This window comes from Mobula birostris, chromosome 16, assembly GCF_030028105.1.
Source record: "Mobula birostris isolate sMobBir1 chromosome 16, sMobBir1.hap1, whole genome shotgun sequence".
Lineage (NCBI taxonomy): Eukaryota > Metazoa > Chordata > Chondrichthyes > Myliobatiformes > Myliobatidae > Mobula > Mobula birostris.
This window is the reverse complement of record NC_092385.1, coordinates 55,409,808-55,432,035: the sequence shown is the minus strand read 5'-3', so window position 1 is coordinate 55,432,035 and position 22,228 is coordinate 55,409,808. Positions and strand designations below refer to the sequence as shown.

The window sequence follows — 22,228 nt, the reverse complement described above, 5'->3', positions numbered from 1 at the left end:
GTATCTGAGGGGGTGGATGGGGCCCTGGTGTATCTGAGGGGGTGGATGGGGCCCTGGTGAATCTGAGGGGGTGGATGGGTCCCTGGTGTATCTGAGGGGGTGGATGGGGCCTTGGTGAATCTGAGGGGGGGATGGGGCCCTGGTGTATCTGAGGGGGTGGATGGGGCTCTGGTGTATCTGAGGGGGTGGATGGGGCCCTGGTGTATCTGAGGGGGTGGATGGGGCTCTGGTGTATCTGAGGGGATGGATGGGGCTCTGATGTATCTGAGCGGGTGGATGGGGCTCTGGTGTATCTGAGGAGGTGGGTGGGGCTCTGGTGTTTCTGAGGGGGTGAATGGGGCTCTGGTGCATCTGAGGGGGTGGATGGCGCCCTGGTGCATCTGAGGGGGTGGATGGCGCCCTGGTGTATCTGAGGGGGTGGATGGTGCCCTGGTGTATCTGAGGGGATGGATGGGGCTCTGATGTATCTGAGCGGGTGGATGGGGCTCTGGTGTATCTGAGGGGGTGGATGGGGCTCTGGTGTTTCTGAGGGGGTGAATGGGGCTCTGGTGCATCTGAGGGGGTGGATGGCGCCCTGGTGTATCTGAGGGGTTGGATGGGGCCCTGGCGTATCTGAGGGGGTGGATGGGGCCCTGGTGTATCTGAGGGGGTGGATGGTGCCCTGGTGTATCTGAGGGGGTGGATGGGGCCCTAGTGTATCTGAGGGGGTGGATAGGGCCCTGGTGTATCTGAGGGGGTGGATGGGGCCCTGGTGTATCTCAGGGGGTGGGTGGGGCTCTGGTGTATCTCAGGGGGTGGATCGGGCTCTGGTGTATCTGAGGGGGTGGATGGGGCCCTGGTGTATCTGAGGGGGTGGATGGGGCCCTGGTGAATCTGAGGGGGTGGATGGGGCCCTGGTGTATCTGAGGGGGTGGATGGGGCTCTGGTGTATCTGAGGGGGTGGATGGGGCTCTGGTGTATCTGAGGGGGTGCATGGGGCTTTGGTGTATCTGAGGGGATGGATGGGGCTCTGGTGTATCTGAGCGGGTGGATGGGGCTCTGGTGCATCTGAGTGGCTGCATGGGGCTCTGCTGCATCTGAGGGGGTGGATGGCGCCCTGGTACATCTGAGGGGGTGGATGGCGCCCTGGTAAATCTGAGGGGGTGGATGGGGCCCTGGTGTATCTGAGGGGGTGGATGGGGCCCTGGTGTATCTGAGGGGGTGGATGGGGCCCTGGTGTATCTGAGGGGATGGATGGGGCTCTGGTGTATCTGAGGGGGTGGATGGGGCTCTGGTGTATCTGAGGGGGTGGATGGGGCCCTGGTGTATCTGAGGGGGTGGATGGGGCTCTGGTGCATCTGAGGGGGTGGATGGGGCTCTGCTGCATCTGAGGGGGTGGATGGGGCTCTGCTGCATCTGAGGGGGTGGATGGCACCCTGCTGCATCTGAGGGGGCGGATGGCACCCTGGTATATCTGAGGGGGTGGATGGGGCCCTGGTGTATCTGAGGGGGTGGATGGGGCCCTGGTGTATCTGAGGGGATGGATGGGGCCCTGGTGTATCTGAGAGGGTGGATGGGGCCCTGGTGAATCTGAGGGGGTGAATGGGGCTCTGGTGTATCTGAGGGGGTGGATGGGGCCCTGGTGTCTCTGAGGGGGTGGATGGGGCTCTGGTGTATCTGAGAGGGTGGATGGGGCCCTGGTGTATCTGAGGGGGTGGATGGGGCCCTGGTGAATCTGAGGGGGTGGATGGGGCCCTGGTGTATCTGAGGGGGTGGATGGGGCTCTGGTGTATCTGAGGGGGTGGATGGGGCTCTGGTGTATCTGAGGGGGTGGATGGGGCTCTGGTGTGTCTGAGGGGGTGGATGGGGCTCTCGTGTATCTGAGGGGGTGGATGGGGCTCTGGTGTATCTGAGGGGATGGATGGGGCTCTGGTGTATCTGAGCGGGTGGATGGGGCTCTGTTGCATCTGAGGGGGTGGATGTCGCCCTGGTGTATCTGAGGGGGTGGATGGGGCTCTGGTGTATCTGAGGGGGTGAATGGGGCCCTGGTGTATCTGAGGGGGTGGATGGGGCCCTGGTGTATCTGAGGGGGTGGATGGGGCTCTGGTGTATCTGAGGGGGTAGATGGGGCTCTGGTGTACCTGAGCGGGTGGATGGGGCCCTGGTGTATCTGAGGGGGTGGATGGCGCCCTGGTGTATCTGAGGGGGTGAATGGGGCCCTGGTGTATCTGAGGGGGTGAATGGGGCCCTGGTGTATCTGAGGGGGTGAATGGGGCCCTGGTGTATCTGAGGGGATGGATGGGGCCCTGGTGTATCTGAGAGGGTGGATAGGGCCCTGGTGTATCTCAGGGGGTGGATGGGGCCCTGGTGTATCTGAGGAGGTGGATGAGGCCCTGGTGTATCTGAGGGGGTGGATGGGGCTCTGGTGTATCTGAGGGGGTGGATGGGGCTCTGGTGTATCTGAGGGTGTGGATGGCACCCTGGTGTATCTGAGGGTGTGGATGGGGTCCTGGTGTATCTGAGGGAGTGGATGGGGCCCTGGTGTATCTGAGGGGGTGGATAGCGCCCTGGTGTATCTGAGGGGGTGGATGGGGCTCTGGTGTATCTGAGGGGGTGGATGGGGCTCTGGTGTATCTGAGCGGGTGGATGGGGCTCTGGTGTATCTGAGGGGGCGGATGGGGCTCTGGTGTATCTGAGGGGGCGGATGGGGCTCTGGTGCATCTGAGGGGGCGGATGGCGCCCTGGTGCATCTGAGGGGGCGGATGGCACCCTGGTATATCTGAGGGGGTGGATGGGGCTCTGGTGTATCTGAGGGGGTGGATGGGGCCCTGGTGTATCTGAGGGTGTGGATGGGGCCCTGCTGAATCTGAGGGGGTGGATGGGGCCCTTGTGTATCTGAGGGGGTGGATGGGGCCCTGGTGTATCTGAGGGGGTGAATGGGGCTCTGGTGTATCTGAGGGGGTGGATGAGGCCCTGGAGTCTATGAGGGGGTGGATGGGGCTCTGGTGTCTCTGAGGGGGTGGATGGGGCTCTGGTGTATCTGAGAGGGTGGATGGGGCCCTGGTGTATCTGAGGGGGTGGATGGGGCCCTGGTGAATCTGAGGGGGTGGATGGGGCCCTGGTGTATCTGAGGGGGTGGATGGGGCTCTGGTGTATCTGAGGGGGTGGATGGGGCTCTGGTGTACCTGAGTGGGTGGATGGGGCTCTGGTGTATCTGAGGGGGAGGATGGGGCCCTGGTGCATCTGAGGGGGTGGATGGGGCTCTGGTGTATCTGAGGGGGTGAATGGGGCCCTGGTGTATCTGAGGGGGTGCATGGGGCTCTGGTGTATCTGAGGGGGTGGATGGGGCCCTGGTGTATCTGAGGGGGTGGATGGGGCTCTGGTGTCTCTGAGGGGGTGGATGGGGCTCTGGTGTATCTGAAGATGTGGATGGGGCTCTGGTGTATCTGAGAGGGTGGATGGGGCCCTGGTATATCTGAGGGGGTGGATGGAGCCCTGGTGTATCTGAGGGGGTGGATGGGGCCCTGGTGAATCTGAGGGGGTGGATGGGGCCCCGGTGTATCTGAGGGGGTGGATGGGGCTCTGGTGTATCTGAGGGGGTGGATGGGGCTCTGGTGTATCTGAGGGGGTGGATGGGGCCCTGGTGTATCTGAGGGGGTGGATGGGGCTCTGGTGTATCTGAGGGGGTGGGTGGGGCCCTGGTGTATCTGAGGGGGTGGATGGGGCCCTGGTGAATCTGTGAGGGTGGATGGGGCCCTGGTGTATCTGAGGGGGTGGATGGGGCCTTGGTGAATCTGAGGGGGTGGATGGGGCCCTGGTGTATCTGAGGGGGTGGATGGGGCTCTGGTGTATCTGAGGGGGTGGATGGGGCCCTGGTGTATCTGAGGGGGTGGATGGGGCTCTGGTGCATCTGAGGGGGTGGATGGGGCTCTGCTGCATCTGAGGGGGTGAATGGGGCTCTGCTGCATCTGAGGGAGTGGATGGCGCCATGCTGCATCTGAGGGGGCGGATGGCACCCTGGTATATCATAGGGGGTGGATGGGGCCCTGGTGTATCTGAGGGGGTGGATGGGGCCCTGGTGTATCTGAGGGGATGGATGGGGCCCTGGTGTATCTGAGAGGGTGGATGGGGCCCTGGTGAATCTGAGGGGGTGGATGGGGCCCTGGTATATCTGAGGGGGTGAATGGGGCTCTGGTGTATCTGAGGGGGTGGATGGGGCCCTGGTGTCTCTGAGGGGGTGGATGGGGCTCTGGTGTATCTGAGAGGGTGGATGGGGCCCTGGTGTATCTGAGGGGGTGGATGGGGCCCTGGTGAATCTGAGGGGGTGGATGGGGCCCTGGTGTATCTGAGGGGGTGGATGGGGCTCTGGTGTATCTGAGGGGGTGGATGGGGCTGTGGTGTATCTGAGGGGGTGGATGGGGCTCTGGTGTACCTGAGCGGGTGGATGGGGCTCTGGTGTGTCTGAGGGGGTGGATGGGGCTCTGGTGTATCTGAGGGGGTGGATGGGGCTCTGGTGTATCTGAGGGGGTGGATGGGGCTCTGGTGTATCTGAGGGGATGGATGGGGCTCTGGTGTATCTGAGCGGGTGGATGGGGCTCTGTTGCATCTGAGGGGGTGGATGGCGCCCTGGTGTATCTGAGGGGGTGGATGGGGCTCTGGTGTATCTGAGGGGGTGAATGGGGCCCTGGTGTATCTGAGGGGGTGGATGGGGCCCTGGTGTATCTGAGGGGGTGGATGGGGCTCTGGTGTATCTGAGGGGGTGGATGGGGCTCTGGTGTACCTGAGCGGGTGGATGGGGCCCTGGTGTATCTGAGGGGGCGGATGGGGCCCTGGTGCATCTGAGGGGGTGGATGGCGCCCTGGTGTATCTGAGGGGGTGAATGGGGCCCTGGTGTATCTGAGGGGGTGAATGGGGCCCTGGTGTATCTGAGGGGGTGAATGGGGCCCTGGTGTATCTGAGGAGGTGGATGTGGCCCTGGTGTATCTGAGGGTGTAGATGGCACCCTGGTGTATCTGAGGGTGTGGATGGGGTCCTGGTGTATCTGAGGGGGTGGATGGGGCCCTGGTGTATCTGAGGGGGTGGATAGCGCCCTGGTGTATCTGAGGGGGTGGATGGGGCTCTGGTGTATCTGAGGGGGTGGATGGGGCTCTGGTGTATCTGAGCGGGTGGATGGGGCTCTGGTGTATCTGAGAGGGTGGATGGGGCCCTGGTGTATCTGAGGGGGTGGATGGGGCCCTGGTGAATCTGAGGGGGTGGATGGGGCCCTGGTGTATCTGAGGGGGTGGATGGGGCTCTGGTGTATCTGAGGGGGTGGATGGGGCTCTGGTGTACCTGAGCGGGTGGATGGGGCTCTGGTGTATCTGAGGGGGCGGATGGGGCCCTGGTGCATCTGAGGGGGTGGATGGGGCTCTGGTGTATCTGAGGGGGTGAATGGGGCCCTGGTGTATCTGAGGGGGTGCATGGGGCTCTGGTGTATCTGAGGGGGTGGATGGGGCCCTGGTGTATCTGAGGGGGTGGATGGGGCTCTGGTGTCTCTGAGGGGGTGGATGGGGCTCTGGTGTATCTGAAGGGGTGGATGGGGCTCTGGTGTATCTGAGAGGGTGGATGGGGCCCTGGTATATCTGAGTGGGTGGATGGAGCCCTGGTGTATCTGAGAGGGTGGATGGGGCCCTGGTGAATCTGAGGGGGTGGATGGGGCCCTGGTGTATCTGAGGGGGTGGATGGGGCTCTGGTGTATCTGAGGGGGTAGATGGCGCTCTGGTGTATCTGAGGGGGTGGATGGGGCTCTGGTGTATCTGAGGGGGTGGGTGGGGCCCTGGTATATCTGAGGGGGTGGATGGGGCCCTGGTGAATCTGAGAGGGTGGATGGGGCCCTGGTGTATCTGAGGGGGTGGATGGGGCCTTGGTGAATCTGAGGGGGTGGATGGGGCCCTGGTGTATCTGAGGGGGTGGATGGGGCTCTGGTGTGTCTGAGGGGGTGGATGGGGCTCTGGTGTATCTGAGGGGGTGGATGGGGCTCTGGTATATCTGAGGGGATGGATGGGGCTCTGGTGTACCTGAGCGGGTGGATGGGGCTCTGTTGCATCTGAGGGGGTGGATGGCGCCCTGGTGCATCTGAGGGGGTGGATGGCGCCCTGGTGCATCTGAGGGGGTGGATGGGGCCCTGGTGTATCTGAGGGGGTGGATGGGGCTCTGGTGTATCTGAGGGGGTGAATGGGGCCCTGGTGTATCTGAGGGGGTGAATGGGGCCCTGGTGTATCTGAGGGGATGGATGGGGCCCTGGTGTATCTGAGGGGATGGATGGGGCCCTGGTGTATCTGAGGAGGTGGATGGGGCCCTGGTGTATCTCAGGGGGTGGATGGGGCCCTGGTGTACCTCAGGGGGTGGATGAGGCCCTGGTGTATCTGAGGGGGTGGATGGGGCCCTGGCGTATCTGAGGGGGTGGATGGGGCTCTGGTGTATCTGAGGGTGTGGATGGCACCCTGGTGTATCTGAGGGTGTAGATGGGGCCCTGGTGTATCTGACGGGGTGGATGGCGCCCTGGTGTATCTGAGGGGGTGGATGGGGCCCTGGTGTATCTGAGGGGGTGGATGGGGCCGTGGTGTATCTGAGGCGGTGGATGGGGCTCTGGTGTATCTGAGGGGGTGGATGGGGCCCTGGTGTATCTGAGGGGGTGGATGGGGCTCTGGTGTATCTGAGGGGGTGGATGGGGCCCTGGTGTATCTGAGGGGGTGGATGGGGCCTTGGTGAATCTGAGGGGGTGGATGGGGCCCTGGTGTATCTGAGGGGGTGGATGGTGCCCTGGTGTATCTGAGCGGGTGGATGGGGCTCTGGTGTATCTGAGGGGGTGGATGTGGCCCTGGTGTATCTGAGGGGGTGGATGGGGCCCTGGTGTATCTGAGGGGGTGGATGGGGCTCTGGTGTATCTGAGGGGGTGGATGGGGCCCTGGTGTATCTGAGGGGGTGGATGGGGCCCTGGTGAATCTGAGGGGGTGGATGGGTCCCTGGTGTATCTGAGGGGGTGGATGGGGCCTTGGTGAATCTGAGGGGGGGATGGGGCCCTGGTGTATCTGAGGGGGTGGATGGGGCTCTGGTGTATCTGAGGGGGTGGATGGGGCCCTGGTGTATCTGAGGGGGTGGATGGGGCTCTGGTGTATCTGAGGGGATGGATGGGGCTCTGATGTATCTGAGCGGGTGGATGGGGCTCTGGTGTATCTGAGGAGGTGGATGGGGCTCTGGTGTTTCTGAGGGGGTGAATGGGGCTCTGGTGCATCTGAGGGGGTGGATGGCGCCCTGGTGTATCTGAGGGGGTGGATGGTGCCCTGGTGTATCTGAGGGGGTGGATGGGGCCCTAGTGTATCTGAGGGGGTGGATGGGGCCCTGGTGCATTAGTAAGTTAGCATTTCATATTCTGTCTCTCATATTTTCTTACAACGTAGAAGAAAGGCACATGACCCACTGAGTCTAGGCTGCATCTCAGAACAATCCCGTCAGCCCTCTTCTCCCATTTATTTCTCTTTGATCTATTCTCTCTCCAATGATCCTCAATTTCATGCCCCACCCCCACTGATTCTTCTGCCATTTACCTATTAGGAGTAATTTACAGAAATCGTTTAATCTACCAACCACTCATCTCACACGTCTTTACATTGATTTTTTGACCCAGTATTTTCTCCTCTCTCTCCTCTCTCTCTTTTTCCATTCCCCATTCTGGCTTCCCTCTTATCCCTTCTCCTCACCTGCCCACTTCCTTCCTCTGGTTCCCCTCCTCCTTCCCTCTCTCCTGTGGTCCACTCTCCTCTCAAACAGATTCCTTCTACCTCAGCCCTTTACCTTTTCCATCTATCACTTCTCAGCTTCTCACTTCATCACCCCCTCCCCCTCCCCCTCACCGGGAGTCACCTATCACCCGCCAGCTTGGACTCCTTCCTCTCCCCCACCTTCTTATTCTGGATTCTTCCCCTTTCCTTCCCAGTCCTGATGAAGGGTCTTGGCCCGAAACATTGATCGTTTTTATTCATTTTCATAGATGCTGCCTGACCTGCTGAGTTCCTCTAACATTTTGTGTGTGTTGCTCTGGATTTCCAGCATTTGCAGAATCTCATGTGTTTATCACACATTTCTGGGCTGTGGTAGGAAACTGGGACACCTAGGGGAAACTTAATTGGAGACAGAATGTGAAAACTCCACACAGACAGGACCTACGGCCAAAATCAAATGCCTCTTGCTGAAGGCAGGAGACAGCATGTCTATCTGCCTTGCCATTGTGTCACCCTACCTCCTTCAGCACCTGCTCAGACGCAGAGTCCGTCATGTTACATGAGCACTATTCTACCATAGGCATGCTAGTGCATAATATGTCAAACTCCAGACTGCTGATTACAAAGGTTGCTCTTCTCATGTGCTGTGGGAGGCATCAAGTCAATAATTTTATGCTCAGCTCTTCAATCTGCCATCAGCATCCGGGGTCCAATCGATTAGTGACCGATTTCAGTGTGTCATGTAGCTGCAAATCAATTCAGAGTGCTCGTGCCACCCAGTCCTTTCAATGCCAGATAGTAATTTGACTCTGCCACCAAATGGATCATAACAAAGAATATAGATCCACAACCACAATAATTAGCACACGGAGATAATTACTGAGGAAAATGTTACACCATATTTATTCAATAGTGTTAAATTTCAGTGTATTTACCCTTAGCTTAACCGAAGTAGAAAATAAATGAATATTTATTATGAACAAACATTATCCTTCTTTCACGATGACATTGTTCCCGTGGGATAGGGTATTACTCGATTCTAACCCCTCTATAGTTTCATTCCTCTCTATATGTGTAAGCATCTCCAGTCCTGAAGCCCTCTGTATCTGCCCTATTCCTGCCACTTGAGCACCCACATTTTTAGTTCTTTCATCACCTCATCCTTCCTACCCTCTGTTCTTAGTTGTGAAGACAGCCTGGTCAATCACACAAGCCAGCCTCCCTTCCATTAACTCCATCTGCACTTCCCACTGCCTCATAAAAGCAGCCAATGTAAAAAAAAATGCCTCCTTTCACCCCGGTATTCTCTATTCTGCCCTCATCCTGTCTGGCAGAAGATACAAAAGCTTGCAAGCACATACAACCAGGCTCAAGGACAGCTTCCATCTTGCTGTTATAAGACTCTTGAATGGACCTCTCATTAGCAAAAGATGAACACTTGATCTCTCAACCTTCCTTGTCCTGGCCCTTGCACTTTACGTCTATCTGCATTGTACTTTCTTTAACTGTACACTATATAATGCATTCAACGTTTCCTTTTCACTACCTCGGTAGGGAATGAACTGTCTGGAGGCATGTAAAATGATATTGTATCTTAGTACATGTGATAATAATAAAGGAAATCCAATTTAAGATCACCTACACTTTTGTCCTGATTTTGCTTGGCTGTTCTAATATGTCGCTTGGCATGAACACTCATCTAATTATTTTTCTGTGGACAAGCTGCCGAACAAGGATTGTGGTTTGTAAAGCAAGTTGTCAGTCTGGTTTTGTTTCTCAGTGGTTATCGACAGACAATAACATCAGAAGACCTAACCTTTCCGCAGGACTGTCTGGCTCGATAAACCGTACGAGCGGCGGAGAAGAGAGGGGCTCGGTGGCAAAGATTCCTCCCTGAAGCTGCAAACCAAATCCGTTCAGTGGATCGCCCTTTAGAAAGATTTCCGTCGTCTCTGTGTGCACGATTTGTCCTCCTAGGCCAATAGTGCTCGAGGCCAGTGACACTAGAGAGCAAAAAGGTCAGGGTTAAGCACCATGAACAGTGGCATTCAGAGTCATAGAGTAATGCAGCATTTCGGCCCAACTTGTCTATGCCAACCTGAGCTTGTCTGCTTTGCCTGCACTTGGCCCATGTCTCTCTAAACCGTTCCTATCCAAGTGTCCTTTAAATGTTGTTGCTATACCTGCCTCAACTACTCCCTCTGGGAGTTTGTTCCATAAATGCACCATATTCTACATGAAAAAATTGCCCCCTCAAATCTTAGCCTCTCACTTTATAACAGGAACAGATCTTCAGCATTTTAGGAGCCCCGCTGATACCTCATGCTGAGGAAGGGGTCACAAAATAGTTGGCTGAACCACAATCAAGTGACCCAGCAATAAGCCACTTAATCTTCCTCCTTTTGACACAGCCATTCCAACAACTTGAGCCTGCTAACTGATGCCTTTGGACATGTGTTCTGAATGCCAGCAGTGAAGGGGAATTGGGTTCATGACACCATCAGCATCCCTAAATAATCCGTTGTATCCAGTCAACACGTGCCACACAGTGGGATGCACTGCCTTTCAGACAGACAACTAAACCGAGACACCATTTGCTCCCTCAAGAAATCTCATGGCAACTACTTAAAATAAAGGTGGTTGCCCCACCGATTCAGGCCAATGTTTAGTCACCATTAAGTAGAGGATGTCTTACTGTCTCATTGTGATTGTTAGGGCTTTGCAGATTTTGCTTCATTTGCAACACCTCCAAAGAACCTCAGCTGTGTGGCTGGATACTGAAAGATGCAGCCCCATCTCAAGCACTGGGGAGTTTGTAACTGTGCACTTTCTGAATCAGTTCCCCTTGGCAATGCAGCACAGTGGCTGCTATAGGGATGTGGGACAGGCATTGCTCCCCATGCTCAGCTCCTTCCAGTGCATTGCAAAGAGGGTGGGAGAGGTCAAGCAGGGGTCTTCTGTAACTGGGCAATTTCACAACTGCATCAGTTCTGGTGTAGGATCAATTCTTTACTTCCCCTCTCCTCAGTACACTGTCTTCCTCCCCTACACTGTACCCCACTCCACAAGCACATTGCTCTGCTGTACACATCCCTCAAACACACTGCCCATTCTACACACCTCTCCCCAACACAGCACCAAAGACACTGGCCCATTACACACACCTTTCCCCAACACGGTACCCCACTCACCAAACACTGCTCCTCTATACACACCTCTCCCCAATACACTGCACCATTATACACACCCCTCCCCAACATGGTACCCCACTCACCAAACACACTGCTCCTCTATACACACCTCTCCCCAATACACTGCACCATTATACACACCCCTCCCCAACATGGTACCCCACTCACCAAACACACTGCTCTGCTATGCACATCGACCCCAACGCAATGGCCCACTATACACACTCCCTCTCCAACACAGTGCCCCACTCATTGAAAGCACTGCCTCACTATAGACACCTCTCCCCAACACACTGGCCCACTCCATGAACACAGTGTTCTGCTGTGCACATTCCCACAATAAACTGCCCCTCTCCATGAACACACCACCCTGTTAAACACACCCCCAAACTCAACCAGAATACTCTGACCCTAAATACTATGAATGCCCCTAAATGCTGACACCTTTTCCATCCCTGTTTTGCTTGATACACATTGACTGCTTTCATAGCAAACTGTTGCACTTCCCTAACTCACTGACTCTCCTCGAAACAATGGCACTACTCCAAAACAGTCACCCTCCCTAAAACACCACCCCATACATTACCCACAATGCACTGGCTCCAACCTAATGCCATGGCAACAGAGTCAGGTTTAATATCACAGGCCTATGTCGTGAAATTTGTCGTTTTGCAGCAGCAGCGCATTGTAATACATAATAAAATTGTAAATTACAATAAGAAAATATATTTTTAAAAAACTAAGTAAGTAGTGCAAAAAGACAGCAAAAAAAGAAAAAAAATGTGAGGTGGTGTATATTGGTTCATTGTCCATTCAGAAATCTGATGGTGGAGTGGAGGAAACTGTCCCTAAATGGTTGAGTGTCTTCCCACCCTTCACAAATATTCCTTTCCTGCACATCATCCCCCGACCCTGAACTCCCATCCATCCATGCAATGAAAACCTGTTTGGCTCAGTCCTGATTGTCCTGTCACTGACTGTGCCTCCCCCCCCCGCCCCCCCCCCCCCCGGGTCAACTGGCAGCATTGAGGGTCCGAGGGATAGGGTCTTATTGGGAAGGGGCAGGTCTTCCAGGGAATGGATGTCCCAGGATAGTGGGGTTCCTGGGGGCCAGGAAGTTCATGGCAATGGAAGGGTGTCTTGGGCAGTAAAACATCTTGCAAATGGAGAGGGTCTGGGGACAGAAGATCCTTAGGAATGAGGGTGCTGAGCGAAGGGAGTAAGCTTGATTGGGATTAATATTTTTGTGCTGATGTTCCCACCTACTGTAACACATCAATAAATTACTTCAGAACATCTGCCCTTGGGTTTTATTCTGTAGAGCCTCCAAATGTTTAAAGTTTAAAGTTTAAAGTAAATTTATTATCTCAGTACATATATGTCACTATATACTACCTTGAAATGTGTTTTCTTGCAGGCATTCACAGACGAACAGAGAGTACAATAGAATCAGTGAAAAACTACACACAAAGACTGACAAACAAAAAATTTTTAAAAAAAGCTTCCCAACAATTAGTCCCTAAAAATTCATCTCCTCTGAAACAAAAAAACTTCAAATGGACGCACGACACTCAGGGCCTTAAAACGGGTAGATTTGGGTATATTTTCTTCATTTGATTTAATTTTATGCCAAGGAAGATGGCTGTTTCTTTTCCTACTTATTAATTGCCCCTGGATGTGAAGCTAACTGCCAGTGCTGGGTTCAGCACCTTCCCATGCACTGTCCTAATGATAGCAATGTGCCTTACCAATCAAATGGGTTCAGCAGTGAGGTTGCTAGAATTATTCATCATTCAGTCCAATCCATTTACTATGTGCCATCCTCAAACTGCAAAGACTTGTTGAGTTATAGATTTTAGATTTAATCAATCACAGTTTCATTATTCATGTGGTTTAGGTAATTGTTATAGATTCCAGGCATTCAACCAACAGAGACCAGGAGCTCACTGGGTGACATTGTTTACACCCCTATTTCAACTAACACCACTCGAAGGGGTTGATGCACCATTTAACTCATTAATGTTCAAGGGATTTTGCTAACATCTGACTGACAAGAGCACTTGCTAATGTATTAGTAATTATTTTAATAGCACTCCAAACAGAATTCATTTTGTGGAGCCAGCCGAGGATTTTGTCTTCGATATCTGTGGATAAACTTTACCAGATTACTTGAAAGCATGGCTAAAAATGGACCAAAGTCAATTCTGAACAGCTTCTACCATCCTGGTGGTCATGTGGTCATTAATGGGTAGGGATCTACACAGAGTGGCAGAGTGGTGGTGGAGTCAATAGAGTTGTTACCTTACCTCATAACCCCAGTGACACGGGTTCAATTCTGACCTCTAGTGCTTCCCCCCCCACTCCCGTGGAGTTCGTACACTTTCCCCGTGATCCTGTGAGAGCTCCAGTTTCCTGCCCCATGTCAAAGTCATGCGGGTCAGAAGGTTAATTGGCTGCAGTGTAGGTGAGTGGAAGAATCTGGGACGAGTTGGGATCGCATGTTAGCATAACGATTAGCGCAATCATTTTACAGCAATCACCAATTATTGTTCAATTCCTGCTGTTGTTTGCAAAGAGTTTGTAATTTCTCCCTGTTTCCTTAAGCTGCTAGTTTTGTCTCACATTCCAAAGACGTACAGATTATGGTTAGCAAATTGTGGGCATACTATGTTGGTGCTGTAAGCAGGGCAACACTTGCAGGCCATCCCTAGAACAATCCTTGCCAACTTGATTTGATGCAAAGGACGTATTTCAATGCATGTTTTGATGTACCTGTGACAAATAAAGCAATCCTCTCTTTAATCTTCATCTTAGGGTTAGTACACTGTTAATGGCAAGACCCTAACCAGTGGCAGAAGAGCAGAAGGATCATGGGTCCAAGTCCATAGCTACATAGGTTAATAGGTGGTTAAGAAGCTATAAGGCAGGTTTGCCTTTATTAGCCAATGAATCGAGCTCAAGATTTGGGAAGGTATGTTGCAGCTTTACAAAAATCTAGTTAGGCCACATCTGGAGTATCGCATTCAGTTGTGGTCGCCCCATTATAGGAAGGATGTCGAGGCTTTGGAGAGGGTACAGAAGAGATCTACCAGGATGCTGTTTGGATTAAAGGCCATGCAATAAAACGAGAGGGGAGACAAACTTGGGGTGTTTTCTCTTGAGTGGTTGAGGCTAAGAGGAGATCTGATAGACACTTATAAATGATGAGGCATAAACATAGAGACAATATCTTTCTCCCAGGGTTGAAATATCTAATACAAGAGGGAGGGGATGCATTTTTTTAACAGAGAGTTATGAGTGCCTGGAATGGTGGTAGAGATATACTTTTACTTCATACTTTATTGCTGCCAAACAATTGGTACTAGAACATAAAATCATCACAGCGATATTTGATTCTGCGCTTCCCACTCCCTGGATTACAAATATTAAATATTTAAAATATTAAAGTTAAATTAGTAAATATTAAAAATTTAAATTATAAATCATAAATAGAAAATTAAAAAATGGGAAGTAAGGTAGTGCAAAAAAACCGAGAGGCAGGTCCGGATATTTGAAGGGTACAGCCCAGATCCGGGTCAGGATCCGTTCAGCAGTCTTATCACAGTTGGAAAGAAGCTGTTCCCAAATCTGGCCGTACGAGTCTTCAAGCTCCTGAGCCTTCTCAGATATGCTGGGGGCAATCAAGGGTCTCTTTGATAGGTACATGAATTTGCAGGAAACAAAAGGCTATTGACACTTTATAGGCACCAGGGTTTAGTTTAGTTGGATATTTGATAAATAATTTATTTAGTTCAGCATAACATTATAGGCTAAAGGGCCTATTCCTGTGCTATATTATTTTATGTTCTATTAGTGTAGGATTATGGTAAATGGGTGCTTGATGGTCAGCATGAAACTCAATGGACTGAAAGGCCTGTTTTCATGCTGTATACCTCCATGAACAGCTATAAAGAGAAGCATAAATGTTTGCGGAATCAAATGGCAATAAGCATCAGTTGTGTCCATACAGATTCCCCTCACAATACATCACATCTCAAATTATTCTTTGATTCTAATTCTAAAAAGCAGTCTTCTTAAAAAAAAGCTTATTGCATCCAAGTGCTATCAGGAGTCTGGTCCATGCTAACTGTAAACAAGCTCTTTGATGGCTATCCACCGTACTAACTACATTCAAGGTCTCTCCGGGATATGTTCTATACTAACCTATCCAGGATCTCCCAAGAATCTGCTCCTTATTAACTGTCTCCAAGATCACTCTGGGATTTGCTCCATACTAATGGCAGCCAAAATCTCCCCAGACGTCTTCTCCAAAACTCTCCCAGGATTGAGCACATAGATAGTGATGTATACACTTGCAAAATATATATACTGTATCTATTAGGCACAGGACGTACATAATAAAGTGGTCACTAAGCAATTGTGGTCTTCTTCTGCTGCTGTAACCCATCCACTTCAAGGTTCAATGTGTTCTGCATTCAGAGATACTCTGCACACCACCGTTGTAATGTATGGTTATACAAGTTGCTGTTGCCTTCCTGACAGCTTGAATCAGTTTGGGCTTTCCCCTCTGACCTCTGTCATTAACAAGAAATTTTTACCTAGAAAACCAACATTCACTGGAGGATTTATTTTGGTTTTTTTTGCACCATTCTCTGTAAACTCTAAACTCTAGTGTTTACAGAGTCTCTAAAGTCTAGAGACTGTTGTGTGTGAAAATCCCTGGAGATCAGCAGTTTCTGAGATACTCAAACCACCCTGGCTGGTACCAACAAATATTCCTTGGTTAAAGTTATTTAAATCACACTTCAACATTTAAAATTCAATGTAAATTTATTGTCAGGGTACATATGTCACCATATATAACCCTGAGATTCATTTTCTTGCAGGCATTCTCAATAAACACATAATAGAATAATCACAATAGAACCAATGGAAGACTGCACCAACTTGGGTGCTAAACCAGAGGTCAAAAGACAACAAGCAGTATTAACACAAAAATAAATAAATAAATATTATTATTATTATTAATGATAATAACAACGACAATAAATCAATAAGCAATAAATATTGAAAACATGAGATGAATAATACTTGAAAGTGAGTTCATAGTTTGGGGGAACATTGTCAGTGATGGGGCATGAACTTGTGTGAAGTTATCCCCTTTGGTTCAAGAGCCTGATGGTTCAGGGGTAATAACCGTTCCTGAGCCTGATGGTGTGAGTTCTGAGGCTACTAAAGCCTCTTTCTGATGGCAGCAGTGAGAAGAGAGCAGGAACTGGGTGGTGGGGGGTCCCTGATGATGGATGTTGCTTTCCTGTGACAACGTCGTGTAGATGTGCTCCGTGGCAGAGAGGGCTTTACCCATGATGGTCTGGGCCACATCTTCTGCTTTTTGTAGGCTTTTCCATCAAGGGCATTGGTGTTCCCATACCAGGCTGTGATGCAGCTAGTCAATATACCCTCCATCACGTCTATAGAAATTTGTCAAAGTTTTAGATGTCATGTTGAATCTTCACAAATTCCTAAGTGAAAGTGCTGCCGTTTTTTCTTCATAATTGCACACACAGTGCCTATTAAAAGTATTTACCCTACTTGGAAGTGTGCATGTTTTATTATTTTACAGCATTGAATCACAGTGGATTTAGTTTGACTTTTTTTGACACTGATCAACAGAAAAAGACTCTTTTGTGTCAAAGTGAAAACGTATCTCCACAAAGTGATCTAAATTAATTAAAAATATAAAACACAAAATAATTGTTTGCATAAGTATTCAACCCCTCCCCTTTAATATGACACACTAAATTATCATTGGTGCAGACAATTGGTTTTAGAAGTCACATAATCAGTTAAAGAAAGATTACTAGTTAAGTCAGTATTTAGCAGATGCACTTTTGGCAGCAAATACAGCCTTGAGTATGCATGGATAGCTCTCTATCAGCTTTGCACATCTGGAAACTGCAATTTTTCCCCATTTTTCTTCACAAAACTGCTCAAACTCTGTCAGATTGCACAGGAATTGTGAGTAAACAGCTCTTTTCAGGTCCAACCACAAATTCTCAATTGGATTGAGGTCTGGACTTGACTTGCCCACTCCAGGACATTAACTTTGTTGTTTTAAGCCATTCCTGTGTAGCTTTGGCTTTATACTTGGGGTCTTTGTATTGCTGGAAAACAAATCTTCTCCCAAGTCGCAGCTCTCTTGCAGACTGCATCAGGTTTTCCTCCAGGATTTCTCTGTATTTTGCTGGATTTATTTTACCCTCTACCTTCACAAGCCTTCCAGGTTCTGCTGCAGTGAAGCATCCCCACAGCATGATGCAGCCACCACCATGCTTCACAGAAGGAATGGTGAGTTTTCAATGGTGTGCAGTGTTTGGCTTATGTAATCAGTCAGATAGTCAAAAAGTTCACTTTTGGTTTCATCAGACCATAAAACCTTCTTCCAGTTGAATTCAGAGCCTCCCACTTGTCTTCTGGCAAACTCTAACCAAGATTTCATGTGAATCTTTTTTGACAGTGGCTTTCTCTTTGCCGCTCTCCCAGAAAGCTGTGATTGGTGAAGCACCCGGGCAACAGCAGTTGTAAGCACAGTCTCTTCCATCTCAATCACTGAAGCTTGTAACTCCTCCAGAGTTGTCATAGGTCACTTGGTGGCCTCCCTCACTAGTCCCTTCTTGCACAGTTTCTCAATTTTTAAGGATGGCCTGCTCTATGCAGATTTACAGCTGTGCCTTATTCTTTCCATTTCTTGATGATTGACTTAATTGTACTCCAAGGGATATTCAGTGGCTTGGAAATTCTCTTGTATCCATCTCCTGACTTGTGCTTTTCAATAGCCTTTTTGCAGAGTTGTTGGAGTGTTCTTTTGCCTTCATGGTGCAGTTTTTGTCGGGATACTCACTCACTAGCAGTTGGACTTTCCAGATACAGGTATATTTTTAGCACAATCAACTGAAACACCTTGACTACACATGGTGATCTCCATTTAACTAATCATGTGACTTCTAAAATCAGTTGGCTGCACCAGTGATGGTTTGGTGTGTCGTATTAAAGAGAGTAAATACTTATGTAATCAATTATTTTGTGCTTTATATTTGTAATTAATTTAGATCACTTTGTAGGGATCTGTTTTCACTTTGATACGAATGAGTCTTTTTCTGTTGATCAGTGTCAGAAAAGTCAAATTAAATTCATTGTGATTCAACGCTGTAAAATAATAAGACATGAAAACTTCCAAGGGTAGTGAATATTTTTTACAGGCACTGTACATGCTAACTGAGGACAGGTCCTCCAAAATAATAACACCTAGGAATTTAAAGTTGCTAACCCTCTCCACCTCTGATCCTTCAATGTGGACTGGCTCATGAACCTCCGGCTTCCTTCTCATGAAATCAACAATCAGCTCCTTGATCTTGCTGACATTGAGTAAGAGGTTGTTATTGTTATGACAATACTCAGCCAGGGTTTCAATCTCCCTCCTACATGCTGATTCATCACCACCTTTGATTCGGCCTATAACATTGGTATCATCGGAAAACATGAATATGGGTATTGAAGCTGTGCTTAGCCACATGGTCATAAGTATAAAGCGAGAAGAGCAGGGGGCTTAAGCACAGATCTTTGCGATGCACCTGTGCTGATGGAGATCACGGAGGAGATGTTGTTGCCAATAAAAACTAACTAAGTAAGGAAATTGAGAATCCAACTGCACAAGGAGGGACTGAGACCAAAGTCTTGAAGCTGAAGCCAAGGTCTGGAAGCTTGTTAATTTTAATTCCACGTCCCATTCCCATTCTGATATGTCTATCCACAGCCTCCTCTACTGTAAAGATGAAGCCACACTCAGGTTGGAGGTACAACACCTTATATCCCGTCTGGGTAGACTCCAACCTGATGGCATGAACATTGACTTCTCAAACTTCTGTTAATGCCCCACCTCCCCCTCGTACCCCATCCGTTATTTATTTATATCCACACATTATTTTCTCTCTCTCTCCTTTTTCTCTCTCTGTCCCTCTCACTATACCCCTTGCCCATCCTCTGGATTTTTCCCCCTTCCCCCTTTTCTTTCTCCCTAGGCCTCCCGTCCCATGATCCTTTCATATCCCTTTTGCCAATCACCTGTCCAGCTCTTGGCTCCATCCCTCCCCCTCCTGTCTTCTCCTATCATTTTGGATCTCCCCCTCCCCCTCCCACTTTCAAATCCCTTACTAGCTCTTCCTTCAGTTAGTCCTGACGAAGGGTTTCGGCCCGAAACGTCGACTGTACCTCTTCCTAGAGATGCTGCCTGGCCTGCTGCGTTCAGCAGCGACTTTTATGTGTGTTGCTTGAAATTGCAGCATCTGCAGATTTCCTCGTGTTTGCATCTGGAAGCGTGTTGATTAGCTTTGAGGGGATGATGAGTATTGAATGCTGAGCTGCAGTCGATAAAGAGCATCCTGATGAATGTGTCCTTGCTGTCCAGATGTTCCAGGGTTGAGTAAAAAGCCAATGAGATGGAATCTACTATGGACCTGTTGTGTCGGCAGGCAAACTGGAGCAGATCCAGGTCGCTTCTCAGGCAGTAGTTGATATGCTTCATTACCAATCTCTCAAAGTACTTCATTAGTTTGGATATAATTGCTACTGGGCAATGGTCATTGAGAAAGGTTACTATGTTCTTCTTAGGCACTGGTATAACTGAAGACTTCTAGAAGTAGATGGGCACCATAGACTGCCAAAGCACAAGGTTAAAGATCTCAGTGAACTCTCCAGCCAGTTGATTAACAAAGGTCTTTGGTAATTGGCCACATGCCCCTTCTGGGTCAGATGCTTTTTGTGGGTTCACTCTTCTGAAGGTTGCTTGCACATCAGCCTCAGAGACTGAAATCACAGGATCATCAGCGGCTGTGGGAGTTCATGATGGTTCCTCTTTGTTTGGACAGTTAAAGTTATATCTTAACAGTGGTCTAATGTGTTGCAACCTCTGGTGCTACAGGTTATATGCTGATAGTAATTAAGCAGGAATTTCTTCAAACAAGCCTACTTGAATTCCATGACTATGATTTGAAATGCATTGGGATGGACTCGTTTCTTGTTTGGAGATGGCATCATGCAGTAACTCAAGCGTTTGATTATAGTTGGCTGCTGGTGGTATGTAAACTCCAGTGAGGATCACTGATGAGAACTCCCAAGGTAAATAAAATAGATGTAATTTAATCATTAAGTGTTCAAGGTCAGGGAAACACAAATTTGACAAAATTGCCACATTGGAGCACCACCGAGAGTTTATTATGAAACACACGCCTCCACCTTTTGTCTTTTCCAAATCAGCAGTTTGGTCCATCCTGTGATCGAGTAGCCTTCAGGTCTGATCACTGTATTTGGCATGCTGAGAGTAAGCCACGCCTTGGTTAAACATAGAACACAACAATCTCTCATTTCCTTCCATTACGACAATCATGCACTCAGGTCCTCAGTCTTGGTCTCCAGCAACTGCACATTTGCCAACAAGATGCTGGGTAGATGGGATCTCATTCCTCTGTGCTTCAGCCTGGCTTGGAGTGCGTCCCCTCCTGCCTCGCTTCCAGCTATGGTAAAGAAACTTCTTCCACTTAAAGGGGCCATACTGCTTGCTTGAGAGTTAAGACCACCGAATCCTTCAGAAGATCGTGTAGTTTGTAGTTCATCAAGTCGATTTAAAAGTACATTGCTTAAAGGGAATTACATGCTGCAGATTGCAGTGAGAGTAATTCAACAGAGGTATATTTAGAAGTATTGTATATAGTCTGCAGAATGTCACTGTGACTCACCAGCGCCACCTTGCAACATTTCTTCCCCATTCTGATGTTTGGTCTGAACAACAATTGAACCGTGTCTGCATGTTTTCATGCATTGAGTTGCTGCCACATGATTGGCTGATTAGATATTTGCATTAACAAGCACAAACAAGAGAAAATCTGCAGATGCTGGGAATCCAAGCAATGCACACAAAATGCTGGAGGAACTAATTAGGCTAGGCAGCATCTATAGAAAAAAGTACAGTCGACATTTTGGGCCAATACCCTTCGGCAGGGTGGGAGAAAAAAAGCTGAGTAGATTTGAAAGGTGGGGGAAGAGGAGAGAGAAACATAAGGTGATAGGGGAAACCTGAAGGGGGAGGGATGAAGTAAAGAGCTGGGAAGTTGATTGGTGAAAGAGGTACAGGGCGGGAGAAAGGGGAGTCTGATAGAAGAGGACAGAAGGCCCTGGAAGAAAGAAAACCAGGGAGGAGTTCCAGAAGGAAGCGATGGGCAGGCAAAGAGATAAGATGAGAGAAGGAAAAATAGATGGGGAAGGGTGAAGGGGGGGGGCATTACCGACTCCCTTGTCCACTCATCCCTCCCCACTGATCTCCCTCCTGGCACTTATCCTTGCAAGCAGAACAAGTGCTACACCTGCCCCTATACCTCCTCCCTCACTACCATTCAGGGCCCCAAACAGTCCCTCCAGGTAAGGTGATTCTTCACCTATCAGTCTGTAGGGGTCATACGCTGTGTCTAGTTCTCCCGGTGTGGCCTCTTGTATATCGGTGAGACCTGATGTAGATTAGGAGACCGCTTCGCTGAGCACCAATGCTCTGTCCACCAGAAAAAATGGGATCTCCCAGTAGCTACCCATTTTTCCCATTCCCATTCCAATATGTCTATCTATGGCCTCCTCCAATGTCGTGATGAGGCCACACTTAGGTTGGAGGAACAACACCTTATATTCCGTCTGGGTAGCCGCCAACTTGATGGCATGAACATTGACTTCTCTAACTTCCACTAATGCCCCCCCTTCACCATGCCCCTTCTCCTTTTCTCTTTTTCACCTTCTCTCCTTGCCCACCCATTGCCTTCCTCTGGTGCTCCTCTCCCCTTTTCTTTCTTCAATGATCTTTTGTCCTCTTCTATATGACTCCCTCTTCTCCTGTCTTCCATCTCTTTCACCAATCAACTTCCCAGCTCTTTACTTCACCCCTTCCCCTTCAGGTTTCACCTATCACCTTGTGTGTCTCTCTCTCCTCCCCCCACCCTTTAAATTTACCCCTCAGCTTTTTTTCTCCAGTCCTGCCAAAGGGTCTCGGCCCGAAATGTTGACTATGCTTTTTTTCCATGGCCTGCTGAGCTCCTCCGGCATTTTGTGTGTGTTGCCTGCATTAACAAGCAGGTGGGTGTACAGGTGTACTTAATAAAGTGGCAAAAGCAGTGTGCTAAGGTTCTGCTGTTCTGTGCACAAACATATCCAGCACATAGAGTCACAGGCCACTACATCACAAAAACAGACTCTTCAGCCCAT

At 49.9% G+C, this 22,228-nt stretch overlaps 1 protein-coding gene across 1 annotated transcript in view; it reads right to left on the bottom strand.

The window, feature by feature from the left end:
- grip2b (glutamate receptor interacting protein 2b) overlaps positions 1 to 22,228 on the bottom strand; it is a 157,644-nt gene that overhangs the window by 74,209 nt on the left and 61,207 nt on the right. Inside the window, exon 12 of the mRNA XM_072280078.1 lies at positions 9,556 to 9,742. Within this exon, the coding sequence (XP_072136179.1) occupies positions 9,556 to 9,742 (187 nt within the window). The remainder of the gene's footprint in view (positions 1 to 9,555; positions 9,743 to 22,228) is intronic.